At 44.7% G+C, this 24,699-nt stretch overlaps 1 protein-coding gene across 1 annotated transcript; it reads right to left on the reverse strand.

Moving 5' to 3' along the window:
* Positions 1 to 4,254: 4,254 nt before the first annotated feature.
* LOC146046193 (NAD(P)H dehydrogenase [quinone] 1-like) lies at positions 4,255 to 18,557 on the reverse strand. Its single transcript, XM_083165416.1, has 6 exons — positions 18,420 to 18,557; positions 12,857 to 13,021; positions 11,506 to 11,636; positions 10,047 to 10,160; positions 6,448 to 6,549; positions 4,255 to 5,146 (listed from the first exon to the last, which is right to left on the reverse strand). Exons 1-6 carry the CDS (start codon positions 18,424 to 18,426, stop codon positions 4,835 to 4,837), a joined length of 831 nt encoding a protein of 276 aa, XP_083021542.1. The 5' UTR covers positions 18,427 to 18,557; the 3' UTR covers positions 4,255 to 4,834.
* Between the last annotated feature and the right edge of the window lie 6,142 nt (positions 18,558 to 24,699).

Here is a 24,699-nt window from a genome sequence, read left to right on the forward strand (position 1 = left end):
CCTGCAGTCATTAATGTACAGCTTGTTGTATGTACTGCATGCTTACACCTGCAGTCATTAATGTACAGCTTGTTGTATGTACTGCATGCTTACACCTGCAGTCATTAATGTACAGCTTGTTGTATGTACTGCATGCCTACACCTGCAGTCATTAATGTACAGCTTGTTGTATGTACTGCATGCTTACACCTGCAGTCATTAATGTACAGCTTGTTGTATGTACTGTATGCCTACACCTGCAGTCATTAATGTACAGCTTGTTGTATGTACTGCATGCTTACACCTGCAGTCATTAATGTACAGCTTGTTGTATGTACTGTATGCCTACACCTGCAGTCATTAATGTACAGCTTGTTGTATGTACTGCATGCTTACTCCTGCAGTCATTAATGTACAGCTTGTTGTATGTACTGTATGCTTACACCTGCAGTCATTAATGTACAGCTTGTTGTATGTACTGTATGCTTACACCTGCAGTCATTAATGTACAGCTTGTTGTATGTACTGTATGCCTACACCTGCAGTCATTAATGTACAGCTTGTTGTATGTACTGCATGCTTACACCTGCAGTCATTAATGTACAGCTTGTTGTATGTACTGTATGCTTACACCTGCAGTCATTAATGTACAGCTTGTTGTATGTACTGCATGCCTACACCTGCAGTCATTAATGTACAGCTTGTTGTATGTACTGTATGCTTACACCTGCAGTCATTAATGTACAGCTTGTTGTATGTACTGCATGCCTACACCTGCAGTCATTAATGTACAGCTTGTTGTATGTACTGTATGCTTACACCTGCAGTCATTAATGTACAGCTTGTTGTATGTACTGTATGCCTACACCTGCAGTCATTAATGTACAGCTTGTTGTATGTACTGCATGCTTACTCCTGCAGTCATTAATGTACAGCTTGTTGTATGTACTGTATGCTTACACCTGCAGTCATTAATGTACAGCTTGTTGTATGTACTGCATGCTTACACCTGCAGTCATTAATGTACAGCTTGTTGTATGTACTGCATGCTTACACCTGCAGTCATTAATGTACAGCTTGTTATATGTACTGCATGCTTACACCTGCAGTCATTAATGTACAGCTTGTTGTATGTACTGCATGCTTACACCTGCAGTCATTAATGTACAGGTGGTATTATGTACTGCATGCTTACACCTGCAGTCATTAATGTACAGCTTGTTGTATGTACTGCATGCTTACACTTGCAGTCATTAATGTACAGCTTGTTGTATGTACTGTATGCCTACACCTGCAGTCATTAATGTACAGCTTGTTGTATGTACTGCATGCTTACACCTGCAGTCATTAATGTACAGCTTGTTGTATGTACTGCATGCTTACACCTGCAGTCATTAATGTACAGCTTGTTGTATGTACTGTATGCTTACACCTGCAGTCATTAATGTACAGCTTGTTGTATGTACTGCATGCTTACACCTGCAGTCATTAATGTACAGCTTGTTGTATGTACTGCATGCTTACACCTGCAGTCATTAATGTACAGCTTGTTGTATGTACTGTATGCTTACACCTGCAGTCATTAATGTACAGCTTGTTGTATGTACTGCATGCTTACACCTGCAGTCATTAATGTACAGCTTGTTGTATGTACTGTATGCTTACACCTGCAATCATTAATGTACAGCTTGTTGTATGTACTGCATGCTTACACCTGCAGTCATTAATGTACAGCTTGTTGTATGTACTGTATGCCTACACCTGCAGTCATTAATGTACAGCTTGTTGTATGTACTGTATGCTTACACCTGCAGTCATTAATGTACAGCTTGTTGTATGTACTGTATGCTTACACCTGCAGTCATTAATGTACAGCTTGTTGTATGTACTGTATGCTTACACCTGCAGTCATTAATGTACAGCTTGTTGTATGTACTGTATGCTTACACTTGCAGTCATTAATGTACAGCTTGTTGTATGTACTGTATGCCTACACCTGCAGTCATTAATGTACAGCTTGTTGTATGTACTGCATGCTTACACCTGCAGTCATTAATGTACAGCTTGTTGTATGTACTGCATGCTTACACCTGCAGTCATTAATGTACAGCTTGTTGTATGTACTGCATGCCTACACCTGCAGTCATTAATGTACAGCTTGTTGTATGTACTGCATGCTTACACCTGCAGTCATTAATGTACAGCTTGTTGTATGTACTGTATGCTTACACTTGCAGTCATTAATGTACAGCTTGTTGTATGTACTGTATGCTTACACCTGCAGTCATTAATGTACAGCTTGTTGTATGTACTGTATGCCTACACCTGCAGTCATTAATGTACAGCTTGTTGTATGTACTGCATGCTTACACTTGCAGTCATTAATGTACAGCTTGTTGTATGTACTGTATGCTTACACCTGCAGTCATTAATGTACAGCTTGTTGTATGTACTGCATGCTTACACCTGCAGTCATTAATGTACAGCTTGTTGTATGTACTGCATGCTTACACCTGCAGTCATTAATGTACAGCTTGTTGTATGTACTGTATGCCTACACCTGCAGTCATTAATGTACAGCTTGTTGTATGTACTGCATGCTTACACCTGCAGTCATTAATGTACAGCTTGTTGTATGTACTGCATGCTTACACCTGCATTCATTAATGTACAGCTTGTTGTATGTACTGCATGCTTACACCTGCAGTCATTAATGTACAGCTTGTTGTATGTACTGCATGCTTACACCTGCAGTCATTAATGTACAGCTTGTTGTATGTACTGTATGCCTACACCTGCAGTCATTAATGTACAGTTGGAAGAAAGTTATTAGTCTGGGCACACACTAGGACAAGATCGGTCCAATGGATGAGGAGATTTTCCTTCTCCCAAGACTATACATACACACTGGCCGATCTAATGAATGATGGAACGATATCTTGTTCTGTCCTTCATTACACTGTCCCAGGCGATATCTTCCGGTTGGCTGACAGCTCTGCCAGTCAGAAAATGTTGCATGTGACCCATGGGAGCAACCAATCATACATACACACAGCACAATACACACGACGTGTTCTGATATGGCAAATCATCCAAACACCGTGCAAGTGTGGCCCCAGCCTTAGCATTACACACTGTCACCTCGGGAAATATTACATGGTTTCATAACAACTAGTGTATAGAAACTGCTGTTTGTGGTAATTTTAGTGGGAGCATCTTAAGCCGGGTACACACTGGAGCAATATCGGCCCTATATGTCATTTCCATCCCCATTGACTGGAGCGATCAGTGTGTACAGCAATATACAGGTGCCCACGGTTGCTGCACAGCCAGGCCGGAAGCTACATGTAGAGATAAGTATGTATATGTATGTACGTACGTACGTACGAACTAGGGTGGTGAATCCCGGGATCGGCGGGATCCTGGGATTTGGCCCCCAAAACGGCGGGATTAGTCTGGGCATGCGCGCAGTCTAATGGCGTCTCCCGGCAGCACTGCGCAGCGTGACGAGATAAGAGGTCACGCTGCGCAGGCAGAGGTCGCGCCCGGCAGTATGATGCCGTGCCGCCCACCCAGCCAGCGCGCCAGCCAGCCCACCCAGCCAGCAGCATGGACGACCCGTCCCCCCACCCAGCAACCGGGCTCCTGGCTCCCGGCAGTATGAAACTGACTGGCAACCCGGCAATCCCGGGATTGAGTATTTTTTAATCCCGAATCCCGGGATTGAAAAAATGCCCCGGGATTGGCTTCCCTAGTACGTACCTTGTATGTATGGTGTATGCATGTATGTTAATAGAATTCTACTTTTAACAGTGTGCATGTTTTTATTTTAGCATTGGTCCTGCTGTGGAACTACAAGTCCCAGTGGTTCTTCTTTTTGTAACTTTTTTTATATTTTTTTTTTACTTTAAAACACTATTACAGACAGAACCACAGATCTCATTGACCATGGTTCTGACAAATCATTGAGATCTGTGCATGGTCCTGTCTTAAAAAATGTGTAAAAGTAAAAAAAATATTAAAAAAAAATGGCGTGGGGTCCAAAAATACGGGGGACAAAAAGCGTAGGGGTCCCTTGTATTTTTGGAACCAGGTCCATCTCAATGAGCCCGAGGCGCGTTATGCTCAGGAGGGGGGACCCCACGCCATTTTTCTTTTTAATTTTTTAACACAAAATGGCACATATCCTCAAATTTGCACATTTTCGTGACTAAAAAAAAAATCGCACCATACCCCCCTTTTTCACGCGAATTAGCATCTCATTAAATATGCAAATTTGCAAAAATGCAATTTTAAAAAGTGCGATATGTTGAGATTTTGTTTACATTTACCTGGATGCAATTTTTTTCATGTGCGATTTTTTTGGGTCACGGCAAAACTTTGCGGTTCCTTTGGCCAGGCATGTTGGGCGGTGGATTGTGCGTGCACAAGATCATTTGTGCACAAACCTTACCAGTCGTTATATTGGTAAGTATACCAGACCTTCCATTTTACATAACTTGCTGTTTGCCAATTTTAAACCTAGCTAAAACATCATTCCTCCCCATAGTAAACCTCAGGAAGACAGACTGACCAAAGACATTGAGGTAAACGTGTTAATGTGATGTCAGCGACTGACATGAAGACCGTTACATGAGGTAGTGATTTGGTAAAGATGACGGAACATAGAATACAATAAAATGTTCGCTTGCCTGGTACCTTGCTGAGATAATCCATAGCGCAGTTATAAAGTTCTGTACAGATCCTATCAGAGCCGGCCAATGAAGTGTCGCTACCGGCATAGTGACATCATTGTCTAATCATGTATGGTTTCTTTGTTGGCATGGGCCCCACATAAACCCTTTGCTGAACAGTCCTACAATTTGGTGCCTTCAGCCTTCACCTGGCTGTCGGGTGGCAGAGGCTTGCCCATGTTCTGTCCCACAGTTGGACCATACTTGTTTTTGGATTTGGCCTCCACCACTTCATTCTTCAGCTGGAATCCCTTGGCCATGCCTTCAAAGTCCTGGTTAGGAAGGAATTTGATGGGTTTCTCATCCCAGATGGTCTCCAGGCGCTTCTCCCAGCTCTTCAGCATCCCAACGCGGGCTTCCTGAGGTAAGTGAGCCACGGCAAATGACATTTGAGGTTCCAGGACTTGGAACCCACAGAAATTCAGAATCCCGCTCTGCAAATACACAAATCATATAAGGTAACTCTTTTGGCAACCTTTCGGGCAGGTGCGGCGGGCAGTGTCTATGGGCGCTGCTTAGCGAGCCTTACTGTATCACCAGCTCAGTCTCTTAGAATACATTCTGAGTGTTCGGGTGCAATGCTTTAGCCGCATAAATAAGCATATGACTGCAATTGCAAACTAGTAATCAAACATTACATAAGCGCACTGGTGCAGCACTGACACAACCCAACTTTCCTAAAAATCACCTCCCCCCCACCCCACCCCACTGTAGGGCACCTCTAGTATCAGCAGTTCTCAGGCACACAGACTCACACCACAGAGCGCAGAATCTAGCCATCTCTATAGTAGACATGTCTGTCAGATCTTGGCAGAGAGATACAGTTTTGCCTCAGCAAACAAAACAATGCATCTTTTGCACCATCCATGCCAGGAGAAAATGCTGGCATGGCGACTTATAACATGGCATAGCGATGAAGTGGGTATTGGTAGAATGTGACTAGGCAGCGGGGTTGGATCAAGGCTGGTGGGGTATAGGGACATCGACTTTGTGGGGGACCACACAAGTGAAATCGCTGCCAAATACCAAACCCCCAGATTCAGCCCTGTCCCCATTCCCCTCAGTGTCAGCCCTGTCCCCCTTCCCCAAGTGCAAAGCCTGTACCACTTCCTTTATAGCCACCTGTGCCAGGCATGCCCCCTCAGTGAGTCACAGCGCAGCCTGCTGAGCAGTGCACCGAGTCGAGGATCCAGAGAGGTGAGCCCCGATGAGTATCAGTGCAGGGTAGAGACTAGATCCCCTTCAGTTTTGATTACAGGAAGTGATGTTCAGTGAGGGCGGAAGTTGTAAGATGCCCTCACAACATTTTTTATTTTATCTGTAAATCACGTAGGTGTTATTCTGTTTTGTTTTAGCTGCATTGTACCCTCACGAGCTCCCTACGCTCGCACGCTTCAGGCGCGGTTGCTCGCTTCGCTCACCACAGATTTATGTCCCCCCTCCAGTTATACGTGGACCCAGGGCATGATGGGAAAATTGTCAAAACTGAAGGGTATCTAGACACTACCATCAGTGTAGTGTCCTAGACTCAGCGCTCTGCTCAGCAGGCTGCGCTATGACTGAGAGACGATTCGCCGGCTGGGGAAAACAGTGCAGCACGGAGGGGGTGCTCTGTCACTGGCTGTGGTGGGGATAGTTGAGAAGTATGTGGGGGCCCCCTGGACAGTCGCCCCTCCCTTAATCTGGCCTGTTGGGCAGAATCACAATATAAATAAAAACATGACTGGTACGATACCTGCAGTGGCCATAGAAGAACATTTATATCTCCATTGATCCCTTTAGGTGAGTACATTATCTCCGGGCCACCAGTGGTGAATGACAGAATGGCTTTCTTATTCTGTTAGAAACAGAGAAAAATACAATAAAATATATATATATTCATATAGTTAAGAGCACTTACCCCCCTTGAGAGCGAGGATGGAACCGGCACACGGATATGTAGGTGAAGAAAACGAGTTTATTGTACACACATAGTTGCACAAAGAGCTGTAACCTGACAGCTGTTTCAACTACTTCTTAGTCATGAAAACTACTAAGAAGTAGTTGAAACAGCTGTCAGGTTACAGCTGTTTGTTTGTGCAACTATGTGTGTACAATAAACTCGTTTTCTTCACCTACATATCCGTGTGCCGGTTCCATCCTCGCTCTCAAGGGGGGTAAGTGCTCTTCTATTACTTCTATGTTCCTGGCACCGGAGCCCCAACAAATCTAAGATGAGTGCCCTCCTGTGAAACCAACTTTCTATTCATATAGTTATAAATATCTCTAAAATATCTGATACCATCCACAGGGTTAGCGGTTTTGTCCGATGTAGATGATGGTGGTTTCCTAGCAGTAGAGAACCAAAGGCAAAGGTTAGAACAAAAGGTTAAGTCAATAGGTCCACCATCAAAGATCAACAGGCGCACGGTCGACATGGGAAGATGGTTCGACATGCAGTAGGACGACACAAGCAAAAGGTCAACATGTGGATCTTGAAGCATGAACAAGTCCAAAGCAAAAAAATGTGAAAAACTGACATTGACCTTTGCATGTGTCAACCAATGACACATTGACCTAATGCATGTCAACTTTGTCCATGTCATCATTGTGCCTGTTGACCAATAGTGGTCGACCTATTGACTGTCAACCTAGACACTATCGACGTATCCAGCGAAACCAGTTGAAAATTGGCTGTTGGCGAATGCTCTCGGAGCATCTGATTTGAGCATCTTTGTCACATGGACAGCTAGGTGTTCTGGGAAATGTGACCGTTAGTAATGACTACAGCTGTGCACCAGCTAGGTGTTCTGGGAAATGTGACCGTTAGTAATGACTACAGCTGTGCACCAGCTAGATGGTCTGGGAAATGTGACAGTTAGTAATGACTACAGCTGTGCACAGCTACATGGTCTGGGAAATGTGACAGTTAGTAATGACTGCACCTGTGCACCAGCTAGGTGATTTGGAAAACATGGACCATTGGTAGATCTCGAGAACCGGTTTGGCAGTAGGGATGTATTGTAGATGGGTGTGATGTGCACCATGGATAACACACACATATGTTACTGCTGCAGCCTAGCATGCATCTTGAGCTCTGCATATGGGGTGAAATAGGCTCATCCCCTTGCATGTGGTGGAAGGGGAGAAAAATCATTCCATGGTCAATCAATCAAATGATTTCTCGACCCTTCGGTAATAAAAGTCAGTCCAAACTGACTTTTATTTCCGTTGAAGTCTGTCGAAGAGGGGGCGGGCGCTGACGTCATGTGACATTAACAGCCCGCCCCAAGCAGGCATCAGCCCACCTGCATTCCCAGGGGAACACCCAGCATTTTCATGGGGACGCCCATAAAATGCTGGGCGTTCATTTGCTCCGGAAGGGTGTCTGCCCCCTGCCTGCCACCTCCCTCCTGTACCCGTGCAAACGTCTTAGCGAGTGTGATACTCTCCAAAGGCCTTTGCACAGGGGGTCTGCACATGTGCAAATCCGCGCATAAATAGCCCCGTCCGATCACTAGTAAGTCGCCCCCTATATCTGCTCAGAGACTCTGCTGTAGGTTCTACTGGCATGTGTAATAATTCTGCTGCACTAGAATAATATACCAAGAACCTGGAAGCCAAGGTGCAGCCTAGCAGTCCATAGAGCGCCATGGTCCATAGATGCCAAAGTGCAGCCTAGCAGTCAGAGCGCCAAGGTCCATAGAAGCCAAGGTGCAGCCTAGCAGTCCATAGAGCACCAAGGTCCATAGAAGCCAAAGTGCAGCCTAGCAGTCATAGAGCGCCAAGGTCCATAGAAGCCAAGGTGCAGCCTAGCAGTCCATAGAGCGCCAAGGTCCATAGAAGCCAAGGTGCAGCCTAGCAGTCATAGAGCGCCAAGGTCCATAGAAGCCAAGGTGCAGCCTAGCAGTCATAGAGCGCCAAGGTGCAGTCTAGCAGTCATAGAGCGCCAAGGTCCATAGAAGCCAAAGTGCAGCCTAGCAGTCATAGAGCGCCAAGGTCCATAGAAGCCAAGGTGCAGCCTAGCAGTCCATAGAGCGCCAAGGTCCATAGAAGCCAAGGTGCAGCCTAACAGTCCATAGAGCACCAGGGTCCATAGAAGCCAAGGTGCAGCCTAGCAGTCCATAGAGCGCCAAGGTCCATAGAAGCCAAGGTGCAGCCTAGCAGTCATAGAGCGCCAAGGTCCATAGAAGCCAAGGTGCAGCCTAGCAGTCATACAGCGCCAAGGTCCATAGAAGCCAAGGTGCAGCCTAGCAGTCATAGAGCGCCAAGGTCCATAGAAGCCAAAGTGCAGCCTAGCAGTCATAGAGCACCATGGTCCATAGAAGCCAAAGTGCAGCCTAGCAGTCATAGAGCGCCAAGGTCCATAGAAGCCAAAGTGCAGCCTAGCAGTCATAGAGCGCCAAGGTCCATAGAAGCCAAGGTGCAGCCTAGCAGTCCATAGAGTGCCAAGGTCCATAGAAGCCAAGGTGCAGCCTAGCAGTCCATAGAGCGCCAAGGTCCATAAAAGCCAAGGTGCAGCCTAGCAGTCCATAGAGCGCCAAGGTGCAGCCTAGCAGTCCATAGAGCGCCAAGGTCCATAGAAGCCAAGGTGCAGCCTAGCAGTCCATAGAGCGCCAAGGTCCATAGAAGCCAAAGTGCAGCCTAGCAGTCAGAGTGCCTCAAGGTCCATAGAAGCCAAGGTGCAGCCTAGCAGTCATAGAGCCTCAAGGTCCATAGAAGCCAAGGTGCAGCCTAGCAGTCCATAGAGCGCCAAGGTCCATAGAAGCCAAAGTGCAGCCTAGCAGTCCATAGAGCGCCAAGGTCCATAGAAGCCAAGGTGCAGCCTAGCAGTCATAGAGCGCCAAGGTCCATAGAAGCCAAGGTGCAGCCTAGCAGTCCATAGAGCACCAAGGTGCATAGAAGCCAAGGTGCAGCCTAGCAGTCCATAGAGCGCCAAGGTCCATAGAAGCCAAGGTGCAGCCTAGCAGTCCATAGAGCGCCAAGGTCCATAGAAGCCAAGGTGCAGCCTAGCAGTCAATAGAGCGCCAAGGTCCATAGAAGCCAAGGTGCAGCCTAGCAGTCCATAGAGCGCCAAGGTCCATAGAAGCCAAGGTGCAGCCTAACAGTCCATAGAGCGCCAGGGTCCATAGAAGCCAAGGTGCAGCCTAGCAGTCCATAGAGCGCCAAGGTCCATAGAAGCCAAGGTGCAGCCTAGCAGTCCATAGACCGTCAAGGTCCATAGAAGCCAAGGTGCAGCCTAGCAGTCCATAGAGCTTATGAGATAAGGAGCCTCCATGTGGCTTCATTAGTGTATTCCAGGCTGCATTCTTGTGCATGTGGAGTTAGCACATGAAGGCATTGATGTTACATTACCTTGAATGGTCCTTCGGAATACATTGTCTGAAAAGTGTATGCGAAACCCATACAGAACATTCGCTCCACCCATCCTTTCATTATGGCCGGCATATTAAACCAATATAAGGGAAACTGTGAAGAAAGGAGATATGCTAATTTAGTAATACAACCCTACCATCATAGTGCACCCTACATAGAGACAAACACTGACAATGTGGTAAGTATTATACAACAGACAACTGCTGGCAAGAGCAGGATTCTCACTATCCAGATGCCTAGGTATGATGCTTGCTGAGAGAGGGGGGCGGGGGCTTTGATCCAACATCACTCGCTTGCATGAGAGCCCTGATAGGCTGATGGTCAGATGAGGCATGGTAATTATTTTTGATTTGTCATTACAAATTATTTTTTTTATTTTGTAACTGATGAGGATCGAGGGGACAATGTGCAGTAAACTGTGGCAGTGACAAGGTAGGGGGGACTGGTAAATGTTGCCTGACCCCTAAATTTCCCCCATTTCTGTTGACTATATATATAAAGAAGGCACTATATGGGTAATGGGGAATACAGCCTATCAATTTATCTAGACTGTCTGAAATAACGGAAACTCAATGCATTCATGAGGAACCAGTGATGTCACTAAGACACGCCTTGGCTTAGTGAGGTCACCAGTCTCTTACTGACAGATAGGTTGCATAATGAAGAATGTGGTTCAGCTCACAACACACCAGCCCATGAAGGTGACCGCTACATGCATACACCCAAAACTATGCACATTTCAGCAAGAGAATCCCTTTGTAACTTTTCTAAAAATTAAAAAAATGAAGGAGAGATGTGTCAAAGACAATTATCTTCTTAAGTGGGATAAACCCTATATGTTTTCGGTCATTTTTAAATGGACTGTTGCTCGCTACTGTGGATCATTCATTGAGTCCTCGGTTCGGCAGATCTGAAGCTATCTTTAATGACATCATACTCCTGGATATGACCACTGAATGCTAGTGCACAATCGAGCACTCTATCATTCAGCTTGCACGGTCATCGGCCATGAACCATATCGTCTAGCGTGTGCCCAGCTTATCAGTCACCTTACAAGCTGTGTAAAAAATGCCCATTAGGAGCTGATAGGTTGGTACTTCTTTCCTCTTCCAAGGCTTGATAACTTTCTCCCTGGAGAAACTATTTTAAAATGTTGTGTAGTCAAAGTCACCACAATGGGCGGACGTTCCATGAGCAAATTCACACCTGCTAGCAGTCCTGATTTTCAGTAGCAGAAAGGGGTGTGGCTTACTGAAATCAAACCGAGTTTGTCTGGGTGGGGTTAGGGCACATCTGGGTGTGGCTATGATGAATTTGTCATGAATGTTGGCAGCTACATTGACATTATAATCACCTAGCAATTGAAGATGACTGCATGCATGGGACCAGAGAACCAACGCTTAAGGTTGGGATGCTGCACCCTGACCTGCAGATGTACCTGGAAAATAATGAGGTCGGCTTTATCAATCTTCTTCTGCTCTTCAACAATCTCCTTGACAAGACGCCCTTCCTTCCACGCCTCATAACTCTCTGAGCCATATTTGAAGGTTTTCGGGTCCTTTGGTTTACCTGTGTAAGAATGCCAGGAAATAATAGTGTCAGATGTATTGTAACCTTGGAAGCCACTAGGGCTCATGGGGGCGTTGATTTTATATTGGACCCATCACTGATACCCAGGGAACCTTGGGCCGTATGACTGGCGAGTCCCTGAGCACCCATACACACGTGTTTAGCTGCATTACATGGGGAGCTGCATGTGTATTAGCCTAGGGCAGCTGGAACCTTTATCAGGCCCTTATTAGCAGGACTATCCCAATGTCAGTCCAAAATATTCCAGTAACTACAAACTATATCCAGTATACTGTACTGTATGCTATTTATGTGAAGTGTAAACAGGTAGACTGCCCTGTAAGTTATAGGTTATATGTGTATACTGCATCATGGGAAATTGCATAGTGGGTGTGTCATCCCTAAATCTGTCCCTGACACCAGCTGTGTGGTTTATATACCAGCAATGGCCTCGGTTCCCAGTGACCCACAGGCTGCATCCTCATGAGGATTCCCCACTTTTCGAATACCAGATTGGAGTAATCTCCTAAGAACCATAAGATAATAAATTCTTATCTCTTTAACGAGGTGTGCATCCGCCGTAACTACTCTTTTCTCCCTTTCTTTTGACCACAACAACCTAGTTAACAGGATAGCACCCCCGCTAAATCAATAAATATAGCGGAACCAACCCTCAGTCATTTGGGTTCATCTACTTGTGTGCAGATCTCAACCTACCCCTTCTGCATCCTCATGAATATTGATTCCATCCACAAATCAGCTTTTGTAGGTTATATATTAGTTTATGCCCTATACCAGGGATGGGGAACCTCAGGCCCGGGGCCGTATGCGGCCCCTGTAGTCGGTCTGAGTGGCCCTCCCACCCACCCAGCGGCTTTGCCGGGAGTCAAGTACAGAGGAATTCTCGCGATAGGTCCGTCGCAAGATTCCTCTTAATCAACAGCAGCCGGAGACTGTCAGTCCTATTCAGCAGCAGCCGCCGGAGCGTGGGACGGCTGCAGCAGGACAATTTGTAAGAGAAATATTTACATATGGCCCCCGAAGGATTTTTTCCACATGCAAATGGCCCTTGGCACAAAAAAAGGTTCCCCACCCCTGCCCTATAGAAATATACATTAACTCAAAGGGATATTGAGACTCAGTTATATGACCATGTACTGAAAATAGCACATTAATTCCAAAATAATTGCATCCAGTAAAGTGATGTTACATTATATTACCTTTGATGTCGGCACGTGACAAGACCGGGTTGAATTTCATCTCATAGAGGTCTGACACTAAGACATTCCACCCACTCCTCTTCAGAGACGCTACCGCTGCTTCCTTCATGGCATAATTAAAGGACGTCCGCTCCTGGTGAGCTAAGACAATCAGCGCTGTTCTGGCTACGAATAAAGGCATGTACAAGACAAATTATTCCACACACACACATGATATTCCACACTTGATTAGAAATTGGGTATATGAGACTTTGGTAAATTACATATTGAATAGGCTGTTTATTGTTATTACCTAATAATATATATAATATTTGTGGAGTTCTTTCGTTTGGGGATATCCTATTAGTGGCGATAACTCCACCCCCGATTGTGGGCAAAGTTATCGCACTTATCGCCGGAAAAAGACACTTATCGTGCTCCCATTTTTTGACCTATCCTATTTGAACATGGCAAAAATGGGTGACATGCGATGTTTGAACCACCGACAAGTGCAGGCGAAAATGGGGAGATCAGCCTGTACCCCCTAAAAATAACAGGATAACAGCATAGAAGTACATTGAGGGCATAGTAAAAGGATTTGGGGGACTTTAAATGTGATAAATGGCTGCAATAGGCATTTTTGAAACACTTAAAAAAAAGAAGATAAATAATATGCTTTTTTGTATAAAATAAATGCACTAAAAATTGGGATCTATGGAAATATATGTGTCAATTAAAGGCAATTTCAAAAAAGTTCCAAAACAACTAATTACTCCCACCTGCAAGCCTAAAAACACTGGTCCCACTGATAGAGCATCCCAATAAACCTGTCCCATACCTTGTACCCCCATTTCCATCATTTTACACTTTTTCACCCAAAAACTGACATCTCATTATTGGCTAATTAAAAATAATGAAAAACTTAAATGTGCCTAATTAGCCACCAATAAGGAGGTGGCTGAGGGGTTCTGAACCTAATCTCGTTTTTTTACCCTTAAATAGGGATTCTCCCAGACTTTTTACCTGCTTAGAGTAGGTGAAAGGAATCTGTGATAAACCGTGTGCAGAACTATCGCATGTGAATAATAGGATAGTTGCGATTATTTGTTTGCAAAAAATGATGCATTTTTGCTATTTTTACAGCGATAATAAGTTATCACCGTTAATAGAATATCCCTGTTATATTTGTTAGAAAATAATGCGCTATTATTATTATTATTATAAATAATAATAATATACATTTTTATGTTTTGTGCAAGAGTTGAACAGGGAGTCAGGATATGCAGACAGGGATATATACAAAATATAATAATCCTTTATTCATTTTCTCAATATGACGCTGTCATCCACAGGTGAGCAGAGAAGTGACGCCCACCAGGTATTTCCCCAGCACACCAGCGGGCCAGTCCAACTATAGGAATAATTAATCCAACCCATTAAATAACATTCTCCGTTATTCCTTTTTTTTCCAAAAAGTAGATTTTATTGAGTTTTGCACAATAGTTTGGGGACGGGTGCACAAGAGAAAGATGCTTTGAATAAAACCCAGGGCACATTTCTAAAACAAATATTTTGCCTACCATGTTCAGCAAATTACCAAATTATTTAACATGGCTTTTGGTTTGATAACAGCAAAGGGGAAGAATATTAATGGGCTTAATGAATGATAAGCAATGTGGCTGTATTCAGGTTGGTTTGCCAAAGCAAATTTCTTCTTTGATGGACAAAACCATACTGCACCGCAGGTGGGGCAGATGTAACAATGTGCAGAGAGAGTTAGATTTGGGTGGAGTGTGTTCAAACTGAAATCTAAATTGCAGTGTAAAAGAATAAAGCAGCCAGTATTTACCCTGCACAGAAACAAAGTAACTCACCCAAATGTAACTCTCTCTGCACAGGTTACATCTTCCCCACCTGCAGTGCAGCATGGTTTTGTCCATTAGATGGAGTTTGCTTTTGTAAGCCAACCAGAATTACCAACCTAGTTGGGAATCACACAGAAGTTTTCAGTTTCAGTGATTCTCTTGTGTAATGGGATTGATCCGTAGACACCTATATTTACCTCTTACTGTTGCTGCCTTAATCACATAATACTCCATAGATTATGTATCCGCACCCATATAACTATGAATCATGTAACCATACTGGCCTTTTTTCTGCTAATAAAGTATGTCTCAAACTTTAAATATTAACAATTATTCTAATTTATGCTGCGTTCTCATTGCCGCCCCTGCAAAATCCAGGGTTTTTCTTGTCGGATTTTTGGCGGGGCACAGAGCTTCTCAGCTCAACAGACCCCCTTCATACTGCACCTCAGACCTGGGAATTTCCCGTGTCTGCCCCTCTCACACTGCTTTCCATGGTCTACCTTCCAACAAGTGTGTGGAATTTGATTGAGTGTTGGGACATTTGTACAAATTGCTGTGATTGGGTGTTTAAAAACCAGCTTTAATTGGCTGGCTGTCACATATCACATGATTACTTCCCCCAATGAACTTGCTTTTTTGCATTTTGTGAGAAAACCCGGGTCTGTGCTGTTCACACTGCCATACACCCAGAAAAAACCCTGCAAAAAAACACCCCGGGAATTTCACAAAGACCCTTTCACACTGAGACAGGACACAGGAAATTACTGCTTGCCCTGGCAAATACCCGGGATTTTGTGGCAGTGAGAACGGGGTATAATTTCTATATATTTGTTTTGGGTGCTCTTTTGTTTTAATGTATATTTAGAATGACTATGGGCGGTATTCAATTGCTTTTCACCAGTATTTCAGCTCTCTATACCCAAGGGGTAGTGAGCTGAAATGAGCAAATGTGTTGCTAAACCTGACCATAATAAGTATGATACAGACAAAAAATTGAATATCGCCCCACGAAATCTGATCACTTTAGACAGGAGATCGGGCATGATATAACAATTGAATACCACCCTTTATGTATCACACTTACTTTAGCTGTAGTGTAATTGTCAGTAGGGCAGATGTATGAAGCTGTGCTATGGGGAAGAAGGGGTATTAGCGCACGGTATGTGCACTGATCCCACTTCTCCCGCATATAAGGAGCCGGTGTGCATTAAAATGTCAGGGGCAAATGTATGAACGGTCAACAGCACTGACTGTCTCGCTCCCTGTGGACTATTGACGTTGACATCTGCAGGGTATCGATGCTCTTTCCCCAACACAGGACCAGCGCTGTCCCTGCTGCCGACTCGGGCTGCGTAGGAGATCTTGCGTGAGTAGCGAGATCTTGAGTACAGTACGCAGCCACTGATCTTGTGCACCCAGAAAAAGGGAGTGGAACATCCCATTTTCTATAAATTGCGGGCCAACACCGCCTCTTCCCCGCCCCCAAACAGCCGCAGCATGTCACTCAGCACAGATTCTGTGCATGTGTTGATCTTAAAACACTGAGGGGTACATTTACTAAAGCTTCTAAAAATGAAAAGACATGGTGTTGCCTATAGTAACATGGTGTTGCCGATATTCCGTCTATCATTTCTCTATTGCATCTTAGAAAACGATAAAACAAAAAACGATAGAACAAATATAGGGGGTTATTCAAGTTTGTTCGGTCCTGCGTGCGTTCGCACGCAGTACAGATGTTGCGCGTCTGCGCATGTGCAGTCGTATGGTACGCACCCATGTCGGCGTGTGGGTGCGGAGAAGGGCGGGGGGTGCCGGGCTGCCTCATTACCATATGAGAACGCACAGAGTTCCATGGGCGTTCTCATGGTAATGAGGCCGTGACGCAGCTGCCCGCCCATATCCGTGCCAGCGTGCACACATATGTAAGTCACTTATATATGCGTGTACCTTCCGCATCTTTCGATGGTCGCTGACCATCAAAAGATGTGGGAGGTTACCCGCAGGCATATGAATGGATGTTTATGCTAAACATCGACTTGCATTTGTGCGGGCGAACCCACGCTGCGAGGGGGGGACGGGGGGGGGGGACGTTCATTCGCCGGGCGGGGTTTGGTGGATTTGCAAGGCTGCGAATTAACCAGAATAACCCCCATAATTGGTTGCTATGGGCAACATCACTGTTCATTTTTAGAAGCTTTATTACCCAGTAAAACATGAGTATGGGAGGTGTGCGCACAAGTGTGGTATTATATGTTGGCATGTATAATTTCAACATCATCATGTCAGAATGTCAACATTCAGCATGTCTACATGTTCAAAATGTTGACAGGTGACATGTCGACAGCCATATTGTTGACCCAGGCATAAAGTTGACATTTTCAGAATGTTGGCTCCCTTCTGAAGCCTCCTACTTTGTCATTATTACTATTATTATTATTATTTTTGTTCTCTCCAATGTTCTTTATATCCGTTTCATGAAAAAAAAATTCTTCTGTTTATTCCATTGATTAAAATAAAAATAAAAAATAATTCAAAAATAAAGTCGTCATTTTAAACACGTCGACATTGTGTATTTCGGAGTGTGATCTGTTGACATCATAAACGCGTAGACATTCTAGTGTTGACATTTTGATTGGAACGTGTGAGCACAGCATTTTCGACCTGATTCATTGTTAGCAAAGCAAAAAAAGCACTCAAATGGGCAAAACCATGCTGCACTGTAGGAGGGGCAGATGTAACAAGTGCAGAGAGAGTTACATTTGGGTGTGTTCAAATTGAAATCTGAATTGCAGTGCAAAAATAAAGCTGGGCTACATGCAAAACAAGACAGTATTTACCCTGCACAGAAACACAAAAGTAATCCTCCAAAGGAATAAAGGGCCTTATTCAGATCTGATCGCAGTACAAATTTGTTCTCAAAATGGTCAAAACCATGTGCACTGCAGGTGGGGCAGATGTAACATTTACAGTATAGAGAAAGTTAGAGTAAAGGTGCGTACACACGGGGCAATATGATCGCTGGCAATATATTGCTAGCAATATATTGCTCAGCAATCATATTGCCCCGTGTCCCGTTTTCATCTGTGACCAGCGATGGTCGCAGATGAAAATTTAAACACTGCTGGGTGAAGAGGCAGGGGATGTCGCTGGTCGGAGGAGCATGCTCCTCCGACCAGCGACCATTCAGGGTCTGAAAACGGGAGCGCGCACCCGGCGATTTATCGCTGGTGCACACTCCAATCACTGGCAATATGGTCGCTCAGCGCCCATATTCCCAGCGATTTCAGCCCCTATCGCCCCCATGTGTACACAGCATTACTTTGTTTCTGTGCAGGGTAAATACTGGCTGCATTATTTTTACACTGCAATTCAGATTTCAGTTTCAACACACCCCACCCAAATATAACTCTCTCTGCACGTTACATCTGATCTGCCCCACCTGCAGTGCACATGGTTTTGCCCATTTTGAGAACAAATTTGTACTGCAATCAGATCTGAATAAGGGCCAAAGTTGTGAAGTCGCCTATATATTATTGACCAATCAGCTTCTAGGTAACATTCTATGGCTGTTACACGCACCTTATCTGTCCGGAAGGTTTGGCACATCTTTCCCATATGTGTGCACTGAAGACCCACAGGACAATGATCTCCATAAACATTCTAACCATAACTATTATAGACATTTCCAAGAACCTTGATGGCATTGTGATACATACCAGCCATAATTCCTATATGATCCTCTCCGGGGAAGCCGTCCGGGTCTTGCTCAGTTCCAGCCGAGTGCTGACAAAGTGAGGGAGATGGCTGGCTTTATATAGCAGCATCAGCAGGCTGCCGATCCCAGTCACAGAAGTTGTGCCTCATCGTGACACAGGTTAGTATTAGGGGTTGTTAGGTTTACCCTATGATAAGGGAACACTCCTTCTCTCTGCTTGTAGTTGTACAATACAGGTAGGGACCAAACAGACCTGTTCTTAGTGACTGCTAGCGACAGGTGTAATTGATGGTTTTGTCTCTTTTTGTTGTCTTTATTAAATTTATTATTTATTTATTAGCAGTTTCTTATATAGCGCACACAGATTCCGCAGCGCTTTACAGGGTATAGTTGAACATTCACATCAGTCCCTGCCCCAGTGGAGCTTACAATCTATATTCCCTACCACACATACATGCACACAGACAGTCTAGGGTTAATTTATTTGTTGGAAGCCAATTAGCCTACCAGTATATTTTTGGATTGTGGGAGGAAACCGGAGTACCCGGAGGAAACCCACGCAAGTACGGGGAGAATATACAAACTCCGCACAGTTAGGGCCATGATGGGAATCGAACCCATGACCTCAGTGCTGTGAGGCAGTAATGCTAACCATTACAAAGCTGCAGGTTAAAGGTTAATGTGTTTTTAAACATTATTCAGTTGGATATATTTGTACACAGTAACTTGCGTACTTCTGGTAACAATGATATCAGATTATTCGTTTGAAATACACAGAGATTTGTTCATGGCTATAAATGGGTTAAACAGAATATACAGGTTACATAAACAAACGTTTCAAACCCCAGCCATCGCCTGCATAAGAGTCCACGTCACAGATGCCTGTCATAGCCACTAACCATGGGCCATACACTGCATGGTGGAAGCAGGCTGCACTGCAGGTGAGGCAGATGTAACATGTGCAGAGTGAGTTAGATTTGGGAGAGTAATAACCCTTTCAGACATACTACCCGGGTTTTTAAAAATCCTGGGGCCATTGCAGGTGCACAGGACCTGGAATTTTAGTCGACTAAGATCCTTTCTGACATACGCTAGTCCCGGGATTATGGGCGTGCATGAGAAAAATCCTGGGATGTGTGAAATGGGTATTATTTTGTTTCAGTGCAGGGTAAATAACGGCTGCTTTATTTTTACGCTGCAACTTAGTTTTCAGTTTGAATACACCTGGAAACCGTCAAAGTGTATCGCGTCCCCACGCATGGCTCGCTGCACTCGCCCTAGTGTATGATAGGGCATGAAATACCGCCTGTCGGCACATGTGGGCTGAAAAAAAAGGATTACGATTATTCTCTGCAGCCCATGCACCCGTGTCACTGTGGTACATGGTCATTAGGTCGACACAGCATTGGATCGACCACTGAAGGTAGACATGGCTTAGGTCAACACTTGAAATAGGTTGACATGCCAAAGGTAGGGCATGAAAGGGAGAATAGAATAGTGTGCCCGAAGCATGGCGAGCGCAATGTCCATGTCGACTATGTCAACATTCAAGACAAAAAAGTGAAAAGCACATGTCAAACTTTTGAATGTCGACCTAGCCATTGTCTACCTAATGCTTGTGTCAACCTTCCATCCAGTTTGACCTAAGGCATGTCAACCTATTTCAGGTTTCGACCTAAGCCAATCAACGGCCGGCCTGTCTTTTTTTAAAAATAAATTAAAAAAAAGTAAATTCTGCTGCGGCTGCGAGCCGCTCGGGACACCCCAGGTCAGTCCTGGGCCCCACCATTTCTAGCGGCGGGCCTGTTCAGAGGATCGGGCACATGCTTAACGATCCGCAGGAGCACACATCGATAACAAAACAATATCGTTACTGTGCACATCCTAGGGTGTACCCAGCTTAATCATGACCATTCTGCCGGTGAGCGGATGATAGTAACCAAGCTACAGTATACAGCAGACAGACAGAAATCCCTCCAGGGAGAACACCACTAGAGGTGAGGTCAGTGCGGTTGGCAGCCCAGCACCAGTTTACAAAAATATCTTAAAGGTTATTAAGGTCTGATATTATAGGTCTCTATTAATACCACTCAAATCTGGTTATCTGTAAAACCTAACACAGTACAACTAAAACCAAACACAAGATATTATTCAAGCAAATACAAAGTATAGTCAAAACATTCCTTCCAATAAATGTCATCCTAGGCAATTATTAATAGTATTCATACAATGAAGGTAACATTTCACCTGGCTGTAGTTCCTTACTATAAACTTGCCATATAGTGTTTAGGTAGACAGGGGTAAAGTCGACAGGATCATTAGGTGACATGGGTAAGGTTGTCAGGGTCATTAGGTCGGCATGGGTAAGGTCGACATTGAAAAAAGTAGACATTAGGTTTTTTTTATTATTATTTTTTTAACCTTATGTCAACACAGTCAACACTAAAACATGCCACCGCGTCCCCTCGCATGGCTCGCCACTATTCTATTCTTCCACCACGCCCTAATGGATGTTAGGGCATGAAATACCGCCTGTCGGCACGTCGGCTCAAAAAAACAGTAAAAAAAAGCATGTCGACCTAATGACCCTGTCGAACTTACTGCATGTCGACCTAAACTCATGTCACCCTACTTGGTGGTGATCCAATGACCGTATCAAACTGACACAGTGGTGCTGCGCCAACAACCTTGTCCTAAACCCTTCCAAAACAGTAGAGATGGTGATTGACTTCAGAAAGAAACCAAAAGCCCGGGCCCCGCTAGAAATATCCAACGCAGAGGTGGCGAGGGTTGAATCCTTCAAATTCCTGGGGACAACCATTACCAGTGACTTGGGGACCAAACATAACCACTAATGTCAAAAAAGCCCAACAGCGACTGTTCTTCTTGAGACAACTCAAGAAATTCAACATTCCACAGGATCTGACTCCACTGCAATCGTGGAGTCGTCCTATTGCTCCTCCATCACAATTTGGTGTGTGGGGGGGCAGTGAAAATGACAAACAAAGACTACAGAGGGTGGTGAGGACAGCAGAGAAGATCATTGGAACTGGCCTCCCCCCAGTCAGAGATTACCAGGGCTAGGAAGCGTGCAGGAAGGATTGTGTCAGACAAGCTACACCCAGGTTACAACAACCTGTATGAGATTCTACCATCTCACGACGTCTCAGGTCCGTCCCCGTGAGGACTACCAGATCTGCAAGAAGCTTCTTCCCATTAGCCATCCACCTACTGAACAACTGCGTCCAAGCAAGCGAAACCCTGAACTCTGCCCGTTAAAATAAAATAAACTCTTCGCTACCTGTCCACTAAAAACGTACCTTAAGGATTGAAATGCTTATAATGTATGTACCCCCCCTTCTCGTTCTCATACTGGTGCTGCTGTGTTGTCCACAAAAAATTCCTAGTGTACACATGTATACATGGCCAATAAATGAGGGGCACCGGTATGCAGCAACTCCGCGTGCATTAACTCCCAATCCTTCCCACTGCTTGTGCACATTTCATACCCTCCACAAATGCAGACACGCTCAGCAATATCTGTATAATCTGGCGAAAATCTAGACGCACTTGCAGAAAGTTGGCATGCACATCGCGTCCAAATCTCTGTATAGGTCCCCATACACGGTCCGTTCGCCGGCGGTCCGTTTTGTACTTTGAGATGCGCGCCCCCGCACATCTCATCGTACAGTGCAAAAAGTATGTGCTGCACATACTTTTTGTACTTGCTTTACATCGCATCGCATGCACAATGCATGCGATGCGATGCGTACTACAGGTTGAGTATCCCTTATCCGAAATGCTCGGGACCACGAGCATTCCGGATAAGGGAATATTCCGGTTTTTGGAATATTTTTTTTTTTAGCCATACTTACCTGCCCCTGGTGGGTCCCCGATGGTCCCTCGGCGTCCATGGAGTCCTCCGGCGTCCACGGCAGGCCACGAGCACCGTCTCCGGCGGTCCCAGGAGTGCTTTGCGCAAGTTCCCAGGCGCGCCGGTGACGTCACCGGCGCGCACTCGCGCAAAGCACTCCTGGGACCGCTGGAGACGCCGGAGAGGATGCTGAAGGCCTGCTATGGACGCCGGAGGACTTGGTAAGTATTAAAAGAGGGTTGGGGGGGGGGGGGATTTGAATTATTCCAAAAAACCACGGTTTTTGGAATAATTCGGATACGGGATGCCCGGATACGGGATACCAGACCTGTATATATAAGTACAAAACGGATCCATTAAATGGACCGTGTATGGGGACCTTATGTCCTTAAAGAAGATTCTGCTGAGTCACTCTGACTGTTACACTGACCTGCTGTTTAGCTGCCGGTAGGGGAACACTTCCCAAAGGCTTGGTATATGCAGATACAGTATCCATGTTGTTGTCACAGACCTCGTCAGTTTGTGCTGAACAATGATCCACTACATTTAATAAATCTAATGCAAAACTACAACAGAAACATTTGTTTGTCCATAACAATGTCCCTTTGTCCCACCGATCCTGGATTTAATACAGTAAAAAGCAAGAGAATTAGGTGCAACTACTATAACATATATATCACCACAATTATAAAATCTTATATCCTCAACATTTTTTTAATTCGCTGCTCCCATAAGCAACTTGTATAATTACTCGATAGACTACATGATTTGAAATTAAGAGAGCGCAAATTCAAATTAAAAACGGATATACTATTTTTTTATTGAACATAGAATTCATTAATAGACATTTTTGAGTCATACATTAATATAAAACATAAGTTTACAATACATGCCCAGTGATACAACAAAACAATATTCTAAATACAATTGCTTCAGCCTCCTCAATTAAAGTCCCTTGCAGGTTCAGAAGAACAATTATATTCCACAAGGCATCAGTTCTGTGTGATCAGAATAATGAAGATGTATAGCCGAGGGTTGTGCTTTTACCTGGTTTTGGAACAGAGCCAAAGTTCTCAAAAGTGGTTTGTCCAGAATATTAATAAATGTACATGATGATAATATAGCCGTCTCCTGATCGCCTCCACCTAGAGGGAGCTGTACAAGCTCTTGGAGTATATGCCAGGATATAATACAAAAGTCTGACCTGCTGTTTGCCAGAATGCTAGTATAATACCTCCAGCTGGAGGGGACCTTTACGTGCTCTAGAAGTTGTCCCAAAGATCACTGTGTGTCCGGCCTGGTGGGAGATGGTGATGCAGCCGCCTGCCCTCTTACCTCCTTGCTGAAGAGAGCCTATATGGCTCTAAGGTTGCTGGTCCTGGGTGTCGGATCCACCGTCACTCAGTAAAAGCAGGTGGTGTACCACAGGACTCTTGCAGCCATGCCTGTCTCCTCGCTGATTGCAGTTATTCAGCGACAGCTGTTAGGTGCAGGAGATCAGTTGGGCTTTGGGTGGGATTCTGATAACAAAGCCCCAATCTTAACGCGTTTCTCTGCTGTAGTGTGTAGCAGTTTCCTCAGAATCAGCGAGGAGAGACGCAGCTCCCAAAGACTCCTGTGGTACTCTTTGGCACCCAGGACCAGCAACCTTATAGCCATAGAGGCTCCCTCCAGCAAGGAGGTAGGAGGGCAGGCGGCTGCATCACCATCTCCCGCCAGGCCGGACACACAGTGATCTTTGGGACAACTTCTAGAGCGTGTAAGGCTCCCTCCAGCTGGAGGTATTATACCAGCTTTCTGACAAACAGCAGGTCATTCTTTTGTATTATATCCCGGCATATACTCCAAGATCTTGTACAGCTCCCTCTAGGTGGAGGCGATCAGGAGACGGCTATATTATCATCATGTACATTTATTAGTTGATATTCTGGATGAACCACTTTTGAGAACGTTGGCTCTGTTTGTTCTAAAACCAGGTAAAGTAACAATCCTCGGCTATACATCTTCATTATTCTGCTCACACAGAACTGATGCCTTGTGGCATAGAATTGTTCTTTTGAACCTGCACGGGACGTTAATTGAGGAGGTTGAAACAATGGTCTTTAGAACATTTTTTACCGTATCACTGGGCTAGTGTGGATTATTAGCGATTCATGTATTGCAAACTTAGATTTTATATTAGGACTCAAAAATGTCTATTAATGAATTCTATGTTCAATAAAAAATTGGATTTAATACAAGCTGGACATCATTTACAAAGCTCGCTTCACTTGCACTGAACTTGACCGGCAGCAACCACTGCCACCGTACCCCTGGGCACAGGAAGATGCAAGACTCCGATTTGTTCTTGGGAGTTGCTCTTTTAACTTAAAGTATAACTTCAGGTGTAGAATTTGATTCCTAAACA

Source organism: Crinia signifera, chromosome 11 (assembly GCF_055691185.1).
Source record: "Crinia signifera chromosome 11, ASM5569118v1, whole genome shotgun sequence".
NCBI lineage: Eukaryota > Metazoa > Chordata > Amphibia > Anura > Myobatrachidae > Crinia > Crinia signifera.

Excerpts from the sequence above, each read along its gene's own strand:
- LOC146046193 (XM_083165416.1), bottom strand. Across the intron at positions 11,637-12,856 it reads GTCACGTGCCGACATCAAAG|GTAAACCAAAGGACCCGAAA; the intron begins GTAATATAATGT and ends ATTCTTACACAG. Across the intron at positions 10,161-11,505 it reads CCGACCTCATTATTTTCCAG|TTTCCCTTATATTGGTTTAA; the intron begins GTACATCTGCAG and ends CTTTCTTCACAG.